Raw genomic sequence first — 18,104 nt, forward strand, 5'->3', positions numbered from 1 at the left:
ACTAGACCTCTTGAGCCTCTTGTAGTGTCTTCAAGCACCTCGAGAACCTGCCTGCCCAATGGCCCACAAGTCACAGATTTTTAAATAAGGGGGATAACAAGCCCATTTTCTGAACTATGTCTCTCCAAAATTGCCATGTTAAAATCCAGACTGGCAGTATCTCAAAATGTGACCTTGTTTGGAGACAGGGCCTTTACAGAAGTAATCAAGTTAAAATGACCAGCATGACCAGTGTCCCTCTGCGCACAGAGGGAAGACCAGGTGCAGACATGGAGAGGACGGCCATCCACAGCCCTATTCTTGCAACTTTTATCTAAGTTTGAAATATTTTCAAAATACAGTTAAAATTTTAAATAAAAATAAAGATAGAATGAAAGAGAGTCAAGCTCCTGGGAAGCCCACTACAGATCCCGGGGGAGCAGAGGCCTGGAAGAACCTACAGGATCTGGGCAAGAGGCTGGGATTTAAATCCAGTTTTTAAATGACTTTATTTTACCGTGATTTTCCCTCCAAATGTCTAATGTCCTTGTAATATTAAAGGATCCTGGGATTTGAATCTAGAAAGAATCGTGGATGCAGTTCCTGTCCGACAAGTGGTTGAACAAAGCCTTGCATTGCTTCTGGTGACCCTCATGCTTGGCTTTTACAGTCCAGCCGGTGGAGGGGCCCCTGTGGTTTGGGGATGTGGTCTCCTCTCTCCATCAGCCACAAAGGCTCGCTTGATTTAGCGGGACGGTTCCAGATCAGGCTTCCCACCGACCCATCCTCACCTCCGATGATCTGCTCCAATGGCATCTGTGACTCTGGTAAAACCCTGCTCCCTGGAGAAAGAAAACAAAGCAATTTCAGCAAATGGTAAAGGAAAGGCCTGGCTCTTACTGGAAGCCCACACTCAGCCAGGCTCTATCTCGTCCGTAACCGCACCTGCCTCGCTCTCCCAAACGCATGCCCATGCCCTGTACAGTGTCTAAACCCTGGGATCTACCCAGGCCTTCAGGCCAGGGAGGGAATCAATTTTAAGTACCGACAGCTCCTGACATCAAGCCAGTGTTACTGAATTAACAGGAATGCCACCAGAACTCCTCGGGCCTATAAACACCATTGCCTTGGAAGTTAATCTTGAATTCCTTGGCACTGTTTGACCTTTGTCAAAAGAGCAACAGGGTAAGTTTCCCCTGCGTTTGGGGTGTACCCCTCGAATGCATTTTCAATGAAGAATAAAGACTGATGAATAGCATCCCCTTGATTTGATACCACATTAACTTTGCCTGGTTCAAGCCACAGGTGGCCCCACTCACTTCAAAAGGGCCTCCAGCTCCCGCTTGACTCTGCCCACCAGGGGCGGCCCCCGGTAGGTGAGGGCTGTGTACAGCTGCACCAGGGAGGCCCCCGCCCGGATCTTCTCCAGCGCGTCCTGCCCGCTGCTGACACCGCCAACCCCAATGATGGGAACTCTGCCTGCAGAGAAGCACACAGCACACTGTGAGAAGGCTAGGTGACAGGAGAGCCAGGAGCTGTTCGGCTGCAGCCCCGGCCCCCTGCTGAGTGCGGCAGTTCAGGAACCCCGATACCATCACAGACCCGGCGCCTGAGCCACACGTAGATCTGAAGACAGGGACACCAAATTCTTGCCTTGGGTGAGTGCATACATCTCCCTGATGGTTTGCGTTGATAAATCTCGGAGGGGCTTCCCGCTCAGCCCTCCCATTTCAGAGCGCAGGGCCCCCTGGAGGCTGGCAGGGCGACTCACTGTGGTGTTCGTGACAATCAGTCCATCGATGCCCAACTGCAGTGTGAGACAGAGAAAGAGCCCCTAAGTCAGGGCACGATGGACTTGAAGAAGCTTCCCCGGGGGTCTGAGAGAGCAGCCGGGCTGGGCGCCTACACCTAAGGCCGCAGAAGCAAGAGCTAGACCAGGCCCCACTCACTATGCTTTCTGGGCAAGTGTCAGAGTGAGCTTCAACGTGATAGTAGCAGCCATCATGTACCAACCGCCGTACGGTTCCCCCAGGACACGGTTTAATCCTTAGAACAACTCAGTCTAGAGTGTCCTGTCCAAAGCCTCCAGGTAGTAAGTGGTGGAAGCAGGATTTCAACCCCGGACTGCCGGGCTCAGTCTGTGTTTGCGCTACTCCCCTATGACACAGAGACCCAGGGTTAGACTGGAGAAAGACAGAACACTGCAGTCTGACCAAGACTGAAGGATGCACGGCCTTAAAGCCCTTGCTGAAGGAAGAGGAGGGAAGAGGAGGGAAGAGGCAGGAGAAAAGGACCCATTCAAACATTTATTGAAACGTTTACTTTCTATTCCAGGCATTGCCTCATTTTATCGCACTTCACTTTATTGTGCTTCACAGGTACTGGGTTTTTTTTTTTACAAGTTTCTGGCAACCCTGCACTGTCAGATGATAGTGAGCATATTTTCAGCAATAAAGTTTTTTTTTAAATCTGGATTATTACACCTCAAATGTTTTAATAAAACAGAAAATAAGAATAAAGTATTTTTTAATGAAGGTATGTACACTTTTTTTAGATGTAATGCTGTTGTGCGCTGAACAGACTACAGCAGTGTAAACATGACTTTTATACGCACTGGGAAACCAAAAAGTTCATGTGACTTGCTTTATTGCAGTGGTCTGGAACTGAACCCGCAATATCTCCAAGGTCTGCCTGTATACGATAAATTACATCCTGACAGCCCTCCATATAACAGAAAGGAAACCACAAAGACTGCCGTCTGGGCTGACCCAGCTGGCCAGGTGGCCTCTACAGGCAATGAAGGGCGTCCCCCGGGCACCGACCCTCACCTCTCTCACCACACTGGCGATATCCTCCTTGTCCTGGGCCGTGAGGTCAGGAGCGATCTTCACCAGCACGGCTGGCTTGTGCACTACCTTCAGGGCATCCCTCTCCTGCAGCACCTAGAGCAACATGGGGCCAGAGATGAGGACCCCCAAGACTGCAGTTGACAGTATAACCGTGACCTGCAGCCGCAGACCAGTGTGTTTTCACACTAGCTGTCAGAATAAAGCACCAGCAATTTCTCCTTTTCAGGAAACACCGCTCTCAATTATGCAAAAGACCCCACCAAGTCAGAGCTGATTCCACTCTCTTGAACCAAGGGATCCCCAAGAGTGAGTCCCTAATGTCATTGGCATTGGCTAATATATCAAGGTTTACTTAGACTTTTGTTCCTAAAAGAGACAGCAAATACTGTCACAAGCACGGTTTAATGAAAAGTCATTCTATTCATTCATTCAATGCGCTAGATGCTAGGGACAGGGTGGTAAATGAGAGATGTGGTCCCTGCTCTCACGGACCCTGTGGGTTAACAGCAGGGATAGATAACTGAGCAGCTGACTAATACTGAGCACAGTCAGTGTTATATAGGGAATCAGAGGGAAGCAAGGGGTCCTAACTGGTCCAGGTCTTAAGGACAACTCCTCGATAGTGGATAGCAACGTTGAAGCTTTGCCCTAGAGGATGAGCAGGTAGGACAGGCTGGTGGAGCGGGATGTAATTGCCCACCTTGGTCAGCAGGCGGCGCAGCTCGGCCTTTCCCTGAAGGCTCCTCAGCCCAGCTGTGTTGGGACTGGACACATTCACTACCAGGTAGTCAGCCAAGGGGCCCAGGACTCGAACCCCCTCTGCGTAGTCCGAGGCAGCGTCCACCGAGGTCTTATTCTTCCCCAGGTTTATTCCCAGTGGCAGCCCATCTGTAAATATCACTGGTCAGGATTCTGTCCCCACTCACCGTTTCCTGTGCAACATTTTGAAGCCATCCTTGACCGAAGAGCCCACGAACAGCCTCACAGGCTTTCCAACTCCAAATATGACCTTTCCCGCGCCAGCTGACAAACGCTGACCTATGCACGGCGCTGTTGCCTGCGGGCCAAGAACCGAGCCCTCCACCTTCATCTGCGCAGCTGGGTTTGGGCAGCTCCTAGGATGTTTTACCGCTTTGTGCCCTTTTTCTTTTTTCTTTTTTTTTTTTTTTTTTACAGTACGCAGGCCTCTCACTGCTGTGGTCTCTCCAGACACACAGGCTCAGCGGCCATGGCTCACGGGCCCAGCCGCTCTGCGGCATGTGGGATCTTCCCGGACCGGGGCACGAACCCACATCCCCTGCATTGGCAGGCAGACTCTCAATCACTGCGCCACCAGGGAAGCCCCCTTTTTCTTTTTTAAAATTTAATGGAAAATGGAGAAATTAGGAGCGCAAATGCTAGTGTTTAAAAAGGTAGGGCTCGTAAATGAAATACGACTGAGAAGAGACAGAAGTCAGTAGCATTACACAGGGGCAGCTGTTTACCCTCAAGGGCTGCTTGTTAGACTTGGGTCACGTGACTGGGTGTGCAGTCGTGAAGAAAAAGCAAAATTAAAGGATATGTATAAAATACTGGAAAATATTTTCGATTCTCATGCCTAAAATGCAGAGGCATAACGGTTTTATAATTTCCATTCTCTGAGAAGGGACTCCCCCTTGTTACTAGGGTGACCACACATCCCAGTGCTCCCAGGACAGCCCTGAATACTCCTGTAGCCTGGGCATAATTATTCATGCCTGCATCCCTTCCACTCTCAAAAGTGTTGTCTCAGTTTGCACAGTAAGTAATATGGTCACCTTACCTTAAAATCCAGGGAATTATCACCTGACTTGTATTTTCGACTTTCAGTGTGTTTCTGAAATGTATTTTTCTATGTGTGAAAGCAAGGGCTTGTCTGTACTTGACTTCTCCTAATATACTACCTTATCTGCAAAGGCTAAAGTATATCCATGGTACCACCTGCTTTTTCCAGCTAACTGGGATGTCCAGTTAGCTCACAAAATGTATGTCAGGTCAGGGAGGATCAAAGAACAACATCCAGTACTGCTAACTACCTTCTCATACCTTAAATGCAGTCACCTGTTTTATCATCAACTTGAAAGTAAATGAGATTCGTGTCACTCACTTCATGGGTGGAAGGGAGGGGAGGGGTTTAGCATCCAGTTAGACAAATTATATAACAAGGTCTCCAAGCCTCCCAAATCAAGTGAAGATGGTTTGGAAACTGTAATTCTTTTCCACACAGGTAAACCGGCTTAATAGAGAATATCACTTTCATGTAGCCAGTGGATCTTTCATTAGTAGTCATTTGCCCCAAATGACAAGATTTTGGAGTTAGACAAAAATTGCTGAATTACTCTATCCGCAAAGGGCACCACAGCTCTTAACAACTCATGTTGCTTGGTATGATGCTAGCACTAAGCTGTCTTCAAGGCTTCCAGCTGCCGGTGAACACTACGTGCAGAGCCCTGCTGTGGGATTTTGTCTCACTCCAACAAATGTTAGCACCACGGTGGGGGGCGAGGAGCGGGCAAGGGAGAACAGGGGAGAAAAGTGGTGTAAGGGGCACTGTGAACAGTTAAAAGAAGGAAAGGGAGACAAGAAGGCAGGAGAGTATCACAAACCATGGAAGTCCTATCATGACCTTCAAAGCCCACAAGTGGCAAGGTCTATCTACAGTATAGCAGGGTCTGGTTCTGCCAAAGCCAGGGAATTCCAAACAGGGTCATTTCCTACTCCCCAAATCAGAGATTGCTAACTGCCTCGGCCCTTTCAATCTCACGTTCAGAAATGAATCCAGTACGGCAGGTTTTTCTCATCTCACCACCAGGACATCTAATGAGGCTAAACTCCTGGAAGGAGTTCCAGAAAGGCCCACCAAGGAAGATGGCCGCAACGCCATGCAACCCTTCCAGGGCACCTGGGAAGGTACAGTGAGGATGGCATGGTGCCAAGACCACTATGTTCACCCCAAGGGACAGCAAGGCAGAGAGCCCCAGGGGATGAGTATCAGCACCTCCAAGGCAGCCTTCAGAAATGCATGGTGTGGGCTTCCCTGGTGGCGCAGTGGTTAAGAATCCGCCTGCTAATGCAGGGGACACCGGTTCAAGCCCTGGTCCAGGAAGATCCCACATGCCGCAGAGCAACTAAGCCCCTGCGCCACGACTTCTGAGCCCGCGTGCTGTACCTACTGAAGCCCACGTGCTAGAGCCGGTGCTCCGCAACAAGAGAAGCCACTTTAATGAGAAACCCATGCAATGCAACGAAGAGTAACCCCTGCTCGCTGCAACTAGGGAAAGCCCTAGTGCAGCAACAAAGACCCAATGCAGACAAAAATAAATTAATGAATTAAAAAAAAATGCATGGTGTTTCCAAATAAGTCATGAAGGATATTTTCCCCAATGCCAGGAGTAGTTATCTCTGAGTAGGGAAGAGTGTGAGTAATTTTAATGTTCTTCTTTATGCTTCCCTGCATTTACTAACACTTTTATAATTAGCATTCATTATTTATAATGGAGAAAAAGGACAACAGAGCAGGATGTACAAAGATGGCACCCAAGCCCTGCTCGCATCAACTGCCTATGTGATCACAGAGCAGCCACTCTGCACTGCTTACTTCCAAGCTGTCCCAGTTTGACACAGGTTACATAACGAGGCAGGAACTAAGTGTATCTTTGCTCAGTTGTGAAATTCAGTTAAGAGCTTGGAGGGTGTGATGGAGCCAGGAAAATTCCTCTAGCAGAGGAGCCCTGAGTTCCATACTGTTTTTTCCTATTGTTCAATCATGTTCATTTCACTAGGAATGTTCCTGACTTTCTCCCACAAGTTTCCTTCCAACAACTGAAGAACAGCCCTCTTAGGCAGGCCCCCTTTACCTTCTGTGAGCCTGGCCTGAGTCTGCTGTCTGGCCCGTAACCTGTGTTCCACCACTGAGAGTCCATGACTGTTGAATCCGTATCTGTAGCACAGAAGAGCGTTAGGGAGGAGATAAGGTTAGAGCCCTCAGGCAGAAAGCAAAGACTCTGGAGGGATGGCTCCATGGCCATTTTCAACATATATTTATGATGTAAAAACCAAAGAAAAAAATCAGAGTCAGTTCTTAGACTTCTAAAGTCTAAACACCCCTGGAAGTCCTAGAGAACTTGCCAGAACACCATCAAATACAAAGGGAAAGATTAAAATTTGCCAACAAGCCACTTAGCCAACTAGCACTGTAAACAGCCCAGACCTGTCTGGACCTAGCCCACTCCTGCTTCCCACCCAACGGGGCCCTCACCACTCTGATGACCCATCCTCCCACCTCCCGCCTGTGCCCCACGAACACGCTTCCTGGAACCCATCCTGCCGCTCCATTCCCCCATCCTTTCTACCTATTAAATCTCCCTCTCCCTGGCCCAAGTCAAATGCACCCTCTCCTCCTTGCATAAAGCTCCCAGCCACAAATGATCCCTCACCTCCTGGCATTCATGGAGTGCTTTGTACCTATCTTTCTCCTAGCTTGGGATGTACGTATATGCTTCAGTTCCCCTACTGGGTTCCAGTCTTCTCGAGGACAAGGGACACATCTCCTCCCTCACCTGCCACTAGACACTCCGCAAAGGCTGGGCCTCGCCCCTCTTGCTCATCTCTACGTCCCCAGCCCCACTGTGGGTTGTTGGCCTAATGGCCATCCCCACTCCCTTCCTCCTTGCCTGTGGAACCCAGCTCCCCTGACACGGGGTGAAAATGCCAATGACTCCTTTCCCAGCCTCGCTGGCAACTCAAGCATGAACTTGAGACGGGGCTTGGTCACTGAGACACAAGGTGATGCCTACCAGGGAGCTTCTGGGAAAATATCTCCCCCCATATCCATACTTCCTTTCCCTTTCTGCTCTCTGATGTCCTCATGCGAGGACGTATGCTTGCAGCTGGGGTAGGCATCTTACAAACGAGAAGGGAAGGCCCACAGAGGTTGGACCAGAGTACTGACGCCTGGGCTCAACCAGGCGTTGAGGGCAGAACCCTGCCGCTCAACCAACCGTAAAACTGCCTACTTCACCCGTTAACAAACGCCTATTGTTTAAGCCACTTTGTTACTTGCAGCCAAAAACACCTAACAGATACATGTAGTTGCTGACTCATGTTCATTCAGCACCCACCCTGTGCGAGGCAGAGCAGGGAGCCTGGGCACACAAGTGCTTGGAGCTCAGGCCCGGCCCTCTTGTGCCACTTCTCACCCGCGGGACTCTGCCAGGCACCGTCTTCCTGGTACCTGCAGTTATTTGTGGCAGCTGAATCATCAACAAATATCTTTTGCCCGAACACTCTGAAGATATTGATCCCAGCTTACAGGGGAAAGGTCAATAACTCGACGTCTAATGCTGGAAATTTTCCCCGAAACAAGCACAATGAAGCAGGACGTGCAGCCAAATAAACCTTCCACACGTCAGTCTCCCAGGAGGCCCTTCACGATCCCAAAGGTGCCTACCAACGCCCCCAACGAGGCTCTCAAAACTCTGTTACCGAAAAGAAGGAACTTCTTCGCTCTCTGGGTTAGCTGCAGTGAAAACTGCCCAGGGCTTACAAAGAGAAGGGCTTTACACAGTCTAGAAGGACCTCTCTTCCTAAAAGCAGCCGTCTATGTTGATTATTAAATTTCCCAATTACTAAAGGCTGGAGCTGTGCTGTCAGGTGCAAGAGCCACTAGCCATGTGTGGCCACTGAGAGCAAAGCCTGGCCAGTCCAAAGCAAGAGTGTCGTAAGGAAAACATGCTGGATTTCGAAGACTTGGTACAAGTGGAAGAAGGTAAACAGCCAGTCATTTTTATATTGCTTAATATTAAAATTATAGAGTATATTAAGTATTTCTAATTAAGTAGTATAATAAATAACTGTTACAAAAGTAATTAAATAGAATATATTATTAAAGTTAATTGCACCTGTTTCTTTTTGCTATTTATTGTGGCTACCAGAATATTTTAAATTACATATAGGGCTCATATGATATTTCTACTGGACAGAGCTGGGCAAGGACACTGGAGTAACAATGTGGAAAAAGCACAAACTCTAAAGTCAGATAAGCCAACATCCATTCCCAAGTTCTCCCGCTTCTGATCTCGTGACTGTAGCTAAGTCGTGTAGCTCTCTTAACCTCATCGTGTATACGCGTTAAACTGAAATCATGAAACCTGCTTTTACGCCCGCACAGAGTAGATGCTCAACATGGTTCCAGAACATTCCAAATGACAGAAAAATGTCCACACTGTATGGCAGAAAAAACACCCCGAGTGTCCTGCTGGGGAGAAGGCTGCTCACCTACCTGTTAATGACAGCTTGGTCCTCAGGGAGGCGGAAGACCCTGGGTCTGGGGTTTCCTTCCTGAGGTTTTGGGGTAACACTGCCTATCTCAACAAAACCAAAGCCCATCTTGTAAAGTCCATCCACAGCTTCCCCGTGCTTGTCAAATCCTGCAGCGATTCCTACTGGATTTCGGAATTTATGGCCCAGGACTCTCACTTCCTAGGGAGAAGGAGACAAAGTCACAGGTACACAAGGCCACGTTGGTGTTTCTCAAAGCGTGGTCCACGGCATGCCTACATCAGAATCACCTGCTTGTTAAACAGCAGATCCCAGGGCCCATCCCCGGACTAAGGAATCAGAATCTCTGGGGGAGGGTGGGGAAGAATGGAACTCTGAGGGAACCTGTTTTTAACAGTGCTCTCCAGGTGATTCTGATGCCAGCCAGAGTTTGAGAACCATCGGGCTTTATCATCACTGAGGAGAAAAACAGTGTTTCCACCATGGGTTGAGCAGGAGACAGGTGCTGCCTTTTCCAATTACGGTGAAGAACCGTACCTTCTTATCCACTATTTAGCCCCTAGATGGTGCTATTCTGAAACAGTCAGGCAGCAAAATCCTTGAATCTTAGTAAGTCAGCGACCGCTGTGTCCCTCCTCAGCCAGGTGATACCAAGGCCCAGCTGCGTCCTCACGACTCCAGTGCTCGACCCAGCAGCACCGATTGCTGGGCCCCAGAACCAGGCTGGGCTGGAAGCAGGTTCTTCCCTGGCAAACATGGGGCGGATTCCTGATTGTTCTCTATGATGAAAGTGACTGGGGCCTAATTACTGTCAGGTCTAGCCTAACTCCTGAGGGGACTTAGTATTCGCACCCTGATCTAGCCAACAAATCTAGAAGCAAGATAACTACGTTAAAATGTGGGAAAGGAATCGGGATATGGTAAAGTCAGCAGTTGTCAACAGAATCGTCACTGTCAGCTGATATGGCAGGAAAGCCTGTGCCAGGACTAGCAAGGACCTCCAAGGGCGGCGCCATCTGGCCCTGGAAGCAGGAGGAAGCAAGGCTGCCCCACGGAGGGCAAGAAGAGATGGCAGTGAGTGTGTGCATGCGGTGCCTCGGGGACTGGGAGGCTGGGAGGGTGGCCACACTGGGGCCCTGGGGGCCATGCTCCAGGACGGGTCTCTCGGCCCCGGCTGCTCAACAGGCTCCCTGGGCAGCCTTCAGTCCTCAGGCCCAGAGATGACCGTCAAATGGGGCTGGCACCAAACCAGCGCATCTGCGTACAGGTCTCCCCCACTTTTCCGAAGTTCTCTTTATGCCACTTTGCTTTTACGAAAGACCTACATTTGTACCTGTTTTCTCTAACCAACAGGAATCCAAAGAGGATTTTCACTTTTACAGAAAAAGGTGCCACGTGTGCTCAAAACTACAGGATGGGAAGTGAAAGGGATTCTAAGACAAAAAGGGAAAATGTAGAGACGGCCCCTTTGATTGCTAACAGTGACCCTTCCCCAAAGAGGTCTGAGTGTGTTTTCTTCATGTTCACATCATTCTAATGTTCCCCATTTGGTAAGAAGTCTCCTAAATGGAAACTGTCTGGGCTTGCACGAGGATGTAGATTCTAGGAGGACGTGGATTCTTGCACTTTGTTCGCTGCAGAAACCCCAGCACACAGAAGAGTAAGGGGATACGGTGGGGCCCCTGTGTTGAATGCAGGACGGAATGAGGCTGGGACAGGAGTCGTATGCTTTCCTCAAAGGGCTTGGCTAGACATGCCTACATCACATTAGATGTTAGTGATGCTGGCATGCTTCCCTTTTCAGCAGAGGTGAACACTGAGCTACCCGAGACCTCCGCGAGGCAGGATGGCGGCTAACGGACGGATGCTGAGCCAGACTCCATGGGTTTGATTCCTGGCTCAGCCACTTCCTAGCTGTGCGCATTTGGGTAAGTCACTTAACTACTCTGCACTTCAGTGTTTCCTGATCTGTAGATGGGGATGACGGTTTGGGGTGGGGGCTAATTTGGGACTCTGGTTTTCAAAAGGATCAGCCCCAGCTAAATAAATTAGGGAACTTTGACCTTGACCCTCGTGTCTATTGCACAAGGTGTTACAGGAGTACCTACCAGCATGTCAGAGTCTTGAAACGTGGCACGAGGAAGGAGCCCCAGGGAGGTGACGTGAACAGCCAGCCTGTGGGCTGCCTCGGGGTTCAGCAGCCCCTGCAGAGCCGGCATCAAGTGGTCCGCGTTAGAAACGTTCATCCCCCGTGGCCGTCAGGTAGGAGGCGAGAGAAGTCCTCCGCCCCCCAGGATCACCATGGCATCCTGGGCCCGCTTCTGGAAAAAAAGAGCCAATGGGGCCCCCTCAAGGCTAGGCTGTAGCACCTTCTCTGAACCCTTTACACGACTTACACACAGAGGACATAACATGCAGTGATGTCCGTGGCCTTGTGCTAACGCTGGTCTCCTTGGGTTCTTGCTCACGTATTGCCTCCACAGTCAGAGGCTGTATCTGCACTTCTGCTGACACGCCCTCCTCTAGCCCTGAAGGACTCCAGGCCAGGGATTTCAAGAGGGGTAAGGCTTCCCTGGTGGCGCAGTGGTTAAGAATCCACCTACCAATTACAGGGGACATGGGTTCAATCCCTGGTGCGGGAAGATCCCACATGTCGTGGAGCAACTAAGCCCGTGTGCCACAACTACTGAAGCCTGCCCACCTAGAGCCCGTGCCCTGCAACAAGCAAGCCACCGCAATGAGAAGCCCGCGCACCGCAACGAAGAGTAGCCCCCACTTGCCGCAACTAGAGTAAACCTGCGTGCAGCAACGAAGACCCAAAGCAGCCAAAAATAAATAAATTAAATATTAAAATTTAAAAAAAACTTTAAGAGAGGCAGTATTGCCCCCTAGGGACATGTGGTGGGCACCCAGAGGAGAATGTTAATAGATTTAGTGAGCAGGAAGTCAGTAAAGTCAGAACGGTCCCTATCGTGTGTGACTTTTGAACATCCTACTGACATTCACTAGGTAAAATATCTGTTCATATTATCTGAGCCTAGAAAATGCAAACTCTGTTTCCCCACATAAACACAATCTCCTGTGTGGTTTTCATCTGTATTGACTTTCCAGGAATGCAATTACCTTGTAGATTGAGGGATGACTATACTGTTTTGCACAGAACATTACCAAGAATCACTCACCGTTTCAGAAAATCCATGTGGAATGGTTTCAGTGCTTTGCTCAGATGTTTGACAATAAAACATTCTGTGGCACTAGAATTTCTAAGTAGAGGCTTAAACACCTGACTCACTATCTAGGTGACTCATGCCCTAATACTTATGGGTTGAAATACATATTATTTTATTATAAATTTACTTCTCCTTTATATTCCAGTTAGGACATTATGTTGACTTTTAAAAATTATATATAGAAAGATTACATTATACATAAATTCCACTTCAGGATAATAAAGAGGGTTGCAAAAAAAATTTTTTTAAAGGAGCATCAGGTCTTTTTTTTAAATTTTATTAAAGTATCATTGATTTACAATGTTGTGTTAATTTCTGCTGTACAGCAAAATGATTCAGTTATACATGTATATATTCTTTTTCATATTCTTTTCCATTATGGTTTATCACAGGATATTGAATATAGTTCCCTGTGCTATACGGCAGGACCTTGCTGTCTATCCATTCTACATATAATAGTTTGCATCTGCTAGTCCCAAACTCCCAATCTTTCCCTCCCCCACCCCCCCTCCCCCTTGGCAGCCACAGGTCTGTTCTCTAGAGAGCATCAGGTCTTCTTGGATCAAGCTCAAACATCGCTCATAATACTTTTCTCTAATTATCACTGCCCAATGCTGAGTCCCTCACTCACATTCATTCAATCATTCAGCACATAGTGACTGTGCACTCAAGGATGGGCTACAGACCGAGTCCCTGCCTTTACAAGGAGTACAACCTCAGAAGGAGACAGAAATCAATGATCATGCAAACATATAACTGTGACAAAGCTATGAAGAAAAAAGTGAGAGAAGAACCTAACAATCAAGAGGTAGAGAAAGGCTTCCTTGACTAAGTGCCTTAAAGCTGATATTCAAAGGATAAATAGAAGTTAATTAGGCGGCAGGGCGGGGCGGTGTAAATGCGCTCTCCACTCTTGGCGGCAGAGGAGAATGAGATGCACCCAGGTGATTTGAGTTTCGTTCCCTGAACAAGGAAGTGACCTGATCGGATTTGCCTTTAGGGTCACTCCTAGCCGTCAACATAGATCTAGTATTCATTTTTCTCGCTTCTCCTCCAGGAGACTGTAGGAACGCCCCTTATGTTGATCAACAGATTTCTGAGCGCCGTTACAAAGACCCTGCCCTAAACTTTTATCTAAAAGGGCTGGCACCATGTTTTACTGTAATTTCATTCCAGGTTGGATGCTGCACACACTGCTAGGCGATCCTGTGTTCACTAAGCGCCCTGTGCCTGGCTCAGTAAAGGCCCCACGTGCGCTGACACAGATCGGCATCTACTCCGTTTACACGTCCGTTTACACAGTGACCACGTACATGTGTAAATGCACACGCATGATCATTTGCAGGTGTCCCCAAAGACACACAAACGTGGCCAAAAGGCCCACCCCTCTCGGAGCCACCTCCCGTCCACACCTCGCCCAGGCTAGCCCTCCCTCCATCCTCGCCCCGCCTGCCTTCCCGCAAGTTCTCTCTTCGCCGCTGCAGGGCCGCACCAGCTGAACTCACTTTGAGCTGTCTCCACGCCATGCTCCTTCCGCCACTGGGCCCGCCTCTGTCTCGTTTCCATTGGAGAAGATGGCGGTGACTCCTCTAGTCCTCCGCCCCTCCAGCTGCCGACTCACCAATCGCTGGGCAAGAGGGTGGGGCGGGGCCCCCTCCGCGGAGGGAAAAGCCCCGCTCAGCTCCGAGAGGCTGGTTGGGCGCTCACGCGCGGGCGCAGTCCCCGTGTGCCGGCCCGCCCGCCCGCCTGCCTCCCTCCTGGCGTCTTCGCTGCGCTTTGCGGAGGCTCAGCCGAATCTGGTTGGGTCGCTTCGCAGAGCTTTCCTGCATCCTGCAATCTGGAGAGAAGACTAACTGTATGTTGATTCTTCGATTCGAAGCCACACTCACCAGTTTTTTTGTCATTTAAGTTAAACATGCTATTGATGGTGTTTGTGCTTTAGATAAAGCATGGGTTGAATATATACCGGGCACTAAAAGGTTTGAAATGATTTACAGCGCTGTGTAAGATACCTGAGTTGACTTTAAAAGAAGATTCCTTGAGCATCAGGCTCACTTTTTTAAAATGCCTAAAAACATATGTATGTATGTTTGTAAGGATATTGGGAAATTAAGACTGTGAACTTCGAAAAGTGAAAGTGTCCTGCACCCAAACTGTTCCATTGCAGCCCAGACTTGGACTCCTCTGCTCAGAAATCTTCCCCCCCAAATTGCAAACTCTTATTTTCTTGGCGTTTGAAACAATTCAGTTTTCTAGTTTCAGTTCCCACCTACTGTCCCTCTAGCCCCCCCACAAAGAGAGCATTATTTCTTTCTCTGTATAAATGCCTTCCACCGTCTCACCTCCATGCATTTACTCTCGTGGACGCTTCTGCCAAGATGCCTGGACATCTTATATACATGGACACCCTTATATGTTCAAGTGCTGGAAATACATCTTCATCTGAACCTTCACAGATTTAAGCTATACCTCTGTAGTGGAACTTTATTAACTACACTTGTTACGTCTTTTCTCCCCTAATTAGACTGTAAACTGTTTAAAAGTAGGGACCATACTATATTTCATCGTACCAGTTGTTTGATTATTGCATTGGTTTTCAAACTGAGGGATGTGTTCTTGGGGTTTACACTTCAGAGGATTTTTGATTTTGGTGTCCACTTCCACAATGATTTTTTAAAATAATGTAAGCATCATTTGGATAACCAACTGAACCCTGAAAGCTGCCAGGCAATTTCAGTGCCCACATTTATTTGTATTTGTGGTCTCGTTTTGGTGCCAAGAAAGAGAACTGGCTAAAATACATAGATGATGGATGTGCTACAGGTGATCAAATGACATGCTCTATGAACAAAGGTTATTTATTTATTTTATTTATTTTTGGCTACGTTGGGTCTTCGTTGCTGCATGCGGGCTTTCTCTAGTTGCTGTGAGCGGGGGCTACTCTTCGTTGTGGTGCACGGTCTTCTCATTGCGGTGGCTTCTCTTGTTGCAGAGCACGAACTCTAGGCGCGCAGGTTTCAGTAGTTGTGGCTTGTGAGCTCTGGAGCGCAGGCTCAGTAGTTGTGGTGCACGGGCTTAGTTGCTCCGCGGCATGTGGGATTTTCCCGGACCAAGGCTCGAACCCATTTCCCCTACACTGGCAGGCGGATTCTTAACCACTGCGCCACCAGGGAAGCCCTGGACAAAGGTTTTCAGCAAATTAATTAAAGAAAAGTGGTGAGAGAATTGATTCTTCCCTACAGTACGAAGTAGCGTGAATGACAAAATCAAAAGAACCTGTGCAGTCGTAGGCCAGAGCTGTGTTTATCTGCTAAGTGGCTATTTAGTTTGGCAAAATTTGAATTTCATTGGTTTTCAGTTTTGTTTATATTTAATTTCTATTCATTCTTTCATCAAATATTTATTCTTTGGCTTTTATGATTATGTAAGAGCTTTAGGAGAGAGATTATGCCTAGTTTTGTGTATAAATGTATTTAAGAAACAATACGATAATTTAAATCCATCGTAGGGGTCTGCAAGAATGGTTTTCTTTAAAAAAAAATACATTACTAAATTTTTAGCAACACTGACTTAGATATTCATCGTCCTCTATCCCCTTACGGCTTAGACTTAGCAAATAAAGATCTATTATAAAGTTAAAGGTATAGCCGGTTGTGTGGACACAGGTGGTGCTACCCTAGCTGTGAAGGCCCATTGCTTTATTGATCTCTGGCATTTGTTTTCAGCTTATAGGAACTCCACCTGGGTCCTTAAACAAAACCTTTTGTCTCCTTGACAAATTATTACCAATTTCTAAAAGAATAATACTAATAAGATAAACCCACAAGAATGTATTTAAAGGACCAGGGCAGCTACTGAGCCCCAACACGTTTTTAAATTTTATTTTATTTTTTATTTTTGGCTGCGTTGGGTCTTCGTTGCTGCGCGTGGCTTTCTCTAGTTGCGGCGAGCAGGGGCTACTCTTCTTTGCGGTGCACGGGCTTCTCATTGCGGCGGCTTCTCTTGCGGAGCACGGGCTCTATTTTCCCGGTAAATATCTCTATCATTCTCTGCCCCACGTTTCCTAACAGAACCTTGGAGAGAAATTATTTGCCTCTTGTCTTTCTTACACAGATATTTTCAAAATTATGCACCATAATCCTGTGGTCTTAGAGAAAAATCCAAGGCGTTATTATATCATCTTCACTGAAGTCTAGGTAAATTAATACTAAGCCTTGTGCTAATGCATAATATGAAAAAATAAACTATAATTTGTTGGGGGGGGCAATCCTAAATTTCCATCTATTGGAAGCTAGCAGGATTTGGTCTTCATAGTTACATTTTTCTAAATGTACGACTTTTGAGTATGAGCCTCTTCTGGGTCTGGTCTCCCTGCAGCAGATGTCACAGCCCACTGGGCCCCCACGCCCACCTGCATTTACCTGTTCCGAAAGCCCAGTCGGATCTCGTCAAAAGTGGACTTGTGCTCACTGGGGCATTAGTTCATTTGCCAGGCTGTTGAGTGATGAGACCACATGCTGCCAAAGACCTAATTGTCGCAAACTGATTGTAAACAAGGAGAATGTGTGAGAGCAGTAGGTAAAGAGTCTGAGTGATGGACGGGAGAGGCTTCCTCCTGCAGCCCCTCTGGTAGCTGGGCAGAACCATTCCTTGACGTTCCCTTCACCTCCTGACTTGGTGGGCTGTGGGAGAAAGTGGACTGATAAACCCCATTAACCACATGTACCCCTCCAGTCCTTTTAGCATTTGGGCTTTAGGGGGAAGAACAGGAAACAAAGGAGGAACACAGAGTACAGTGGAATATAGGGGAGCTTGTTATCATTTAGAGATTTGCTTCTTCAGAGGTAGGAGGTGAGAGTTAAGCAGGGGGTGTGCGTAGTTGGGGTTTTTTTTTTCAATTAACGTTCTTCATGCAGTAGTCCACGAAGCATTTGTCCATAGCTCAGTGAATTGACAGAGAATTCTGAGAATTCTCAATGATGTCTTAGACTGTTTAGGTAAAAATTTTGTTGCACTTTTTTTAAAAAAAATCACAAATATATTCTTATCAAAAATATACAGCAGCTCTGGATGCTTCATAAAACAGAATACATTGCAATATTTCTCTATTGCAGAAAAAAAGATCACCTTCCTCAAATACTGGCTATTGAAAGGACCCAGTATTTCGAAGTAATATATTTCTAGCTTCAGACCTCTCCTTCGTCACCCTTTCAAGCTCTTTGTGATATCTTTGTCCCTTTTGCCATGATAACATGCATGCTATTTAAAAAATTAATTTGTATCGGAGTATAGTGGCTTTACAAAGTTGTGTTAGTTTCTGCTGTAAGCATGCTATTGTTAATGAGGCCAAGGCTGTGAGCATAATCTCTGCACAAGTGCCCAAGTGTTTTCGTTCTTACAAACTGCATCCCTAGAACTGGCAGCCATCTTACAACTGTGTGCTTTTCTCATCATCACAGGAGTGTACTTCGCCAGACCCATCTCCAGGATTGGAAAAACAACCCCTAATGTAGTCTAAATAGTGTTGATTATCCATCCATTTTTCACTCTCCAAGAGTTGAGCTTTTAGACTTTCTCAGTTACTCTTGGTTTTGGAGTGAAGATGCATTTCCTGGTATTTTTTCACGTACTGGCAAGAGATTTCTGCTGTGGAACATAGAAAGTTTGTGCAGAAGAAAATCTTGGACAAAAAGAATTCTGTTCAATTTACCCAAGCCAGTTCTGTAAATTCTGAGTCTATGTTCCGATA

The 18,104-nt window shown here is 47.4% G+C and overlaps 1 protein-coding gene across 1 annotated transcript; it reads right to left on the bottom strand.

The window, feature by feature from the left end:
* Nucleotides 1-469: 469 nt before the first annotated feature.
* On the bottom strand, nucleotides 470-13,881 carry DHODH (dihydroorotate dehydrogenase (quinone)). The gene is given in 11 exon segments (XM_032614321.1): nucleotides 470-821; nucleotides 1,299-1,458; nucleotides 1,633-1,786; nucleotides 2,808-2,921; nucleotides 3,529-3,716; nucleotides 6,704-6,786; nucleotides 9,127-9,326; nucleotides 11,234-11,359; nucleotides 11,361-11,398; nucleotides 11,401-11,446; nucleotides 13,861-13,881. Coding segments are annotated over 11 exon segments (1,185 nt in total). The 3' UTR covers nucleotides 470-766.
* Nucleotides 13,882-18,104: the final 4,223 nt, after the last annotated feature.

This window comes from Phocoena sinus, chromosome 19 (assembly GCF_008692025.1).
Source record: "Phocoena sinus isolate mPhoSin1 chromosome 19, mPhoSin1.pri, whole genome shotgun sequence".
NCBI classification, from domain to species: Eukaryota; Metazoa; Chordata; class Mammalia; order Artiodactyla; family Phocoenidae; genus Phocoena; species Phocoena sinus.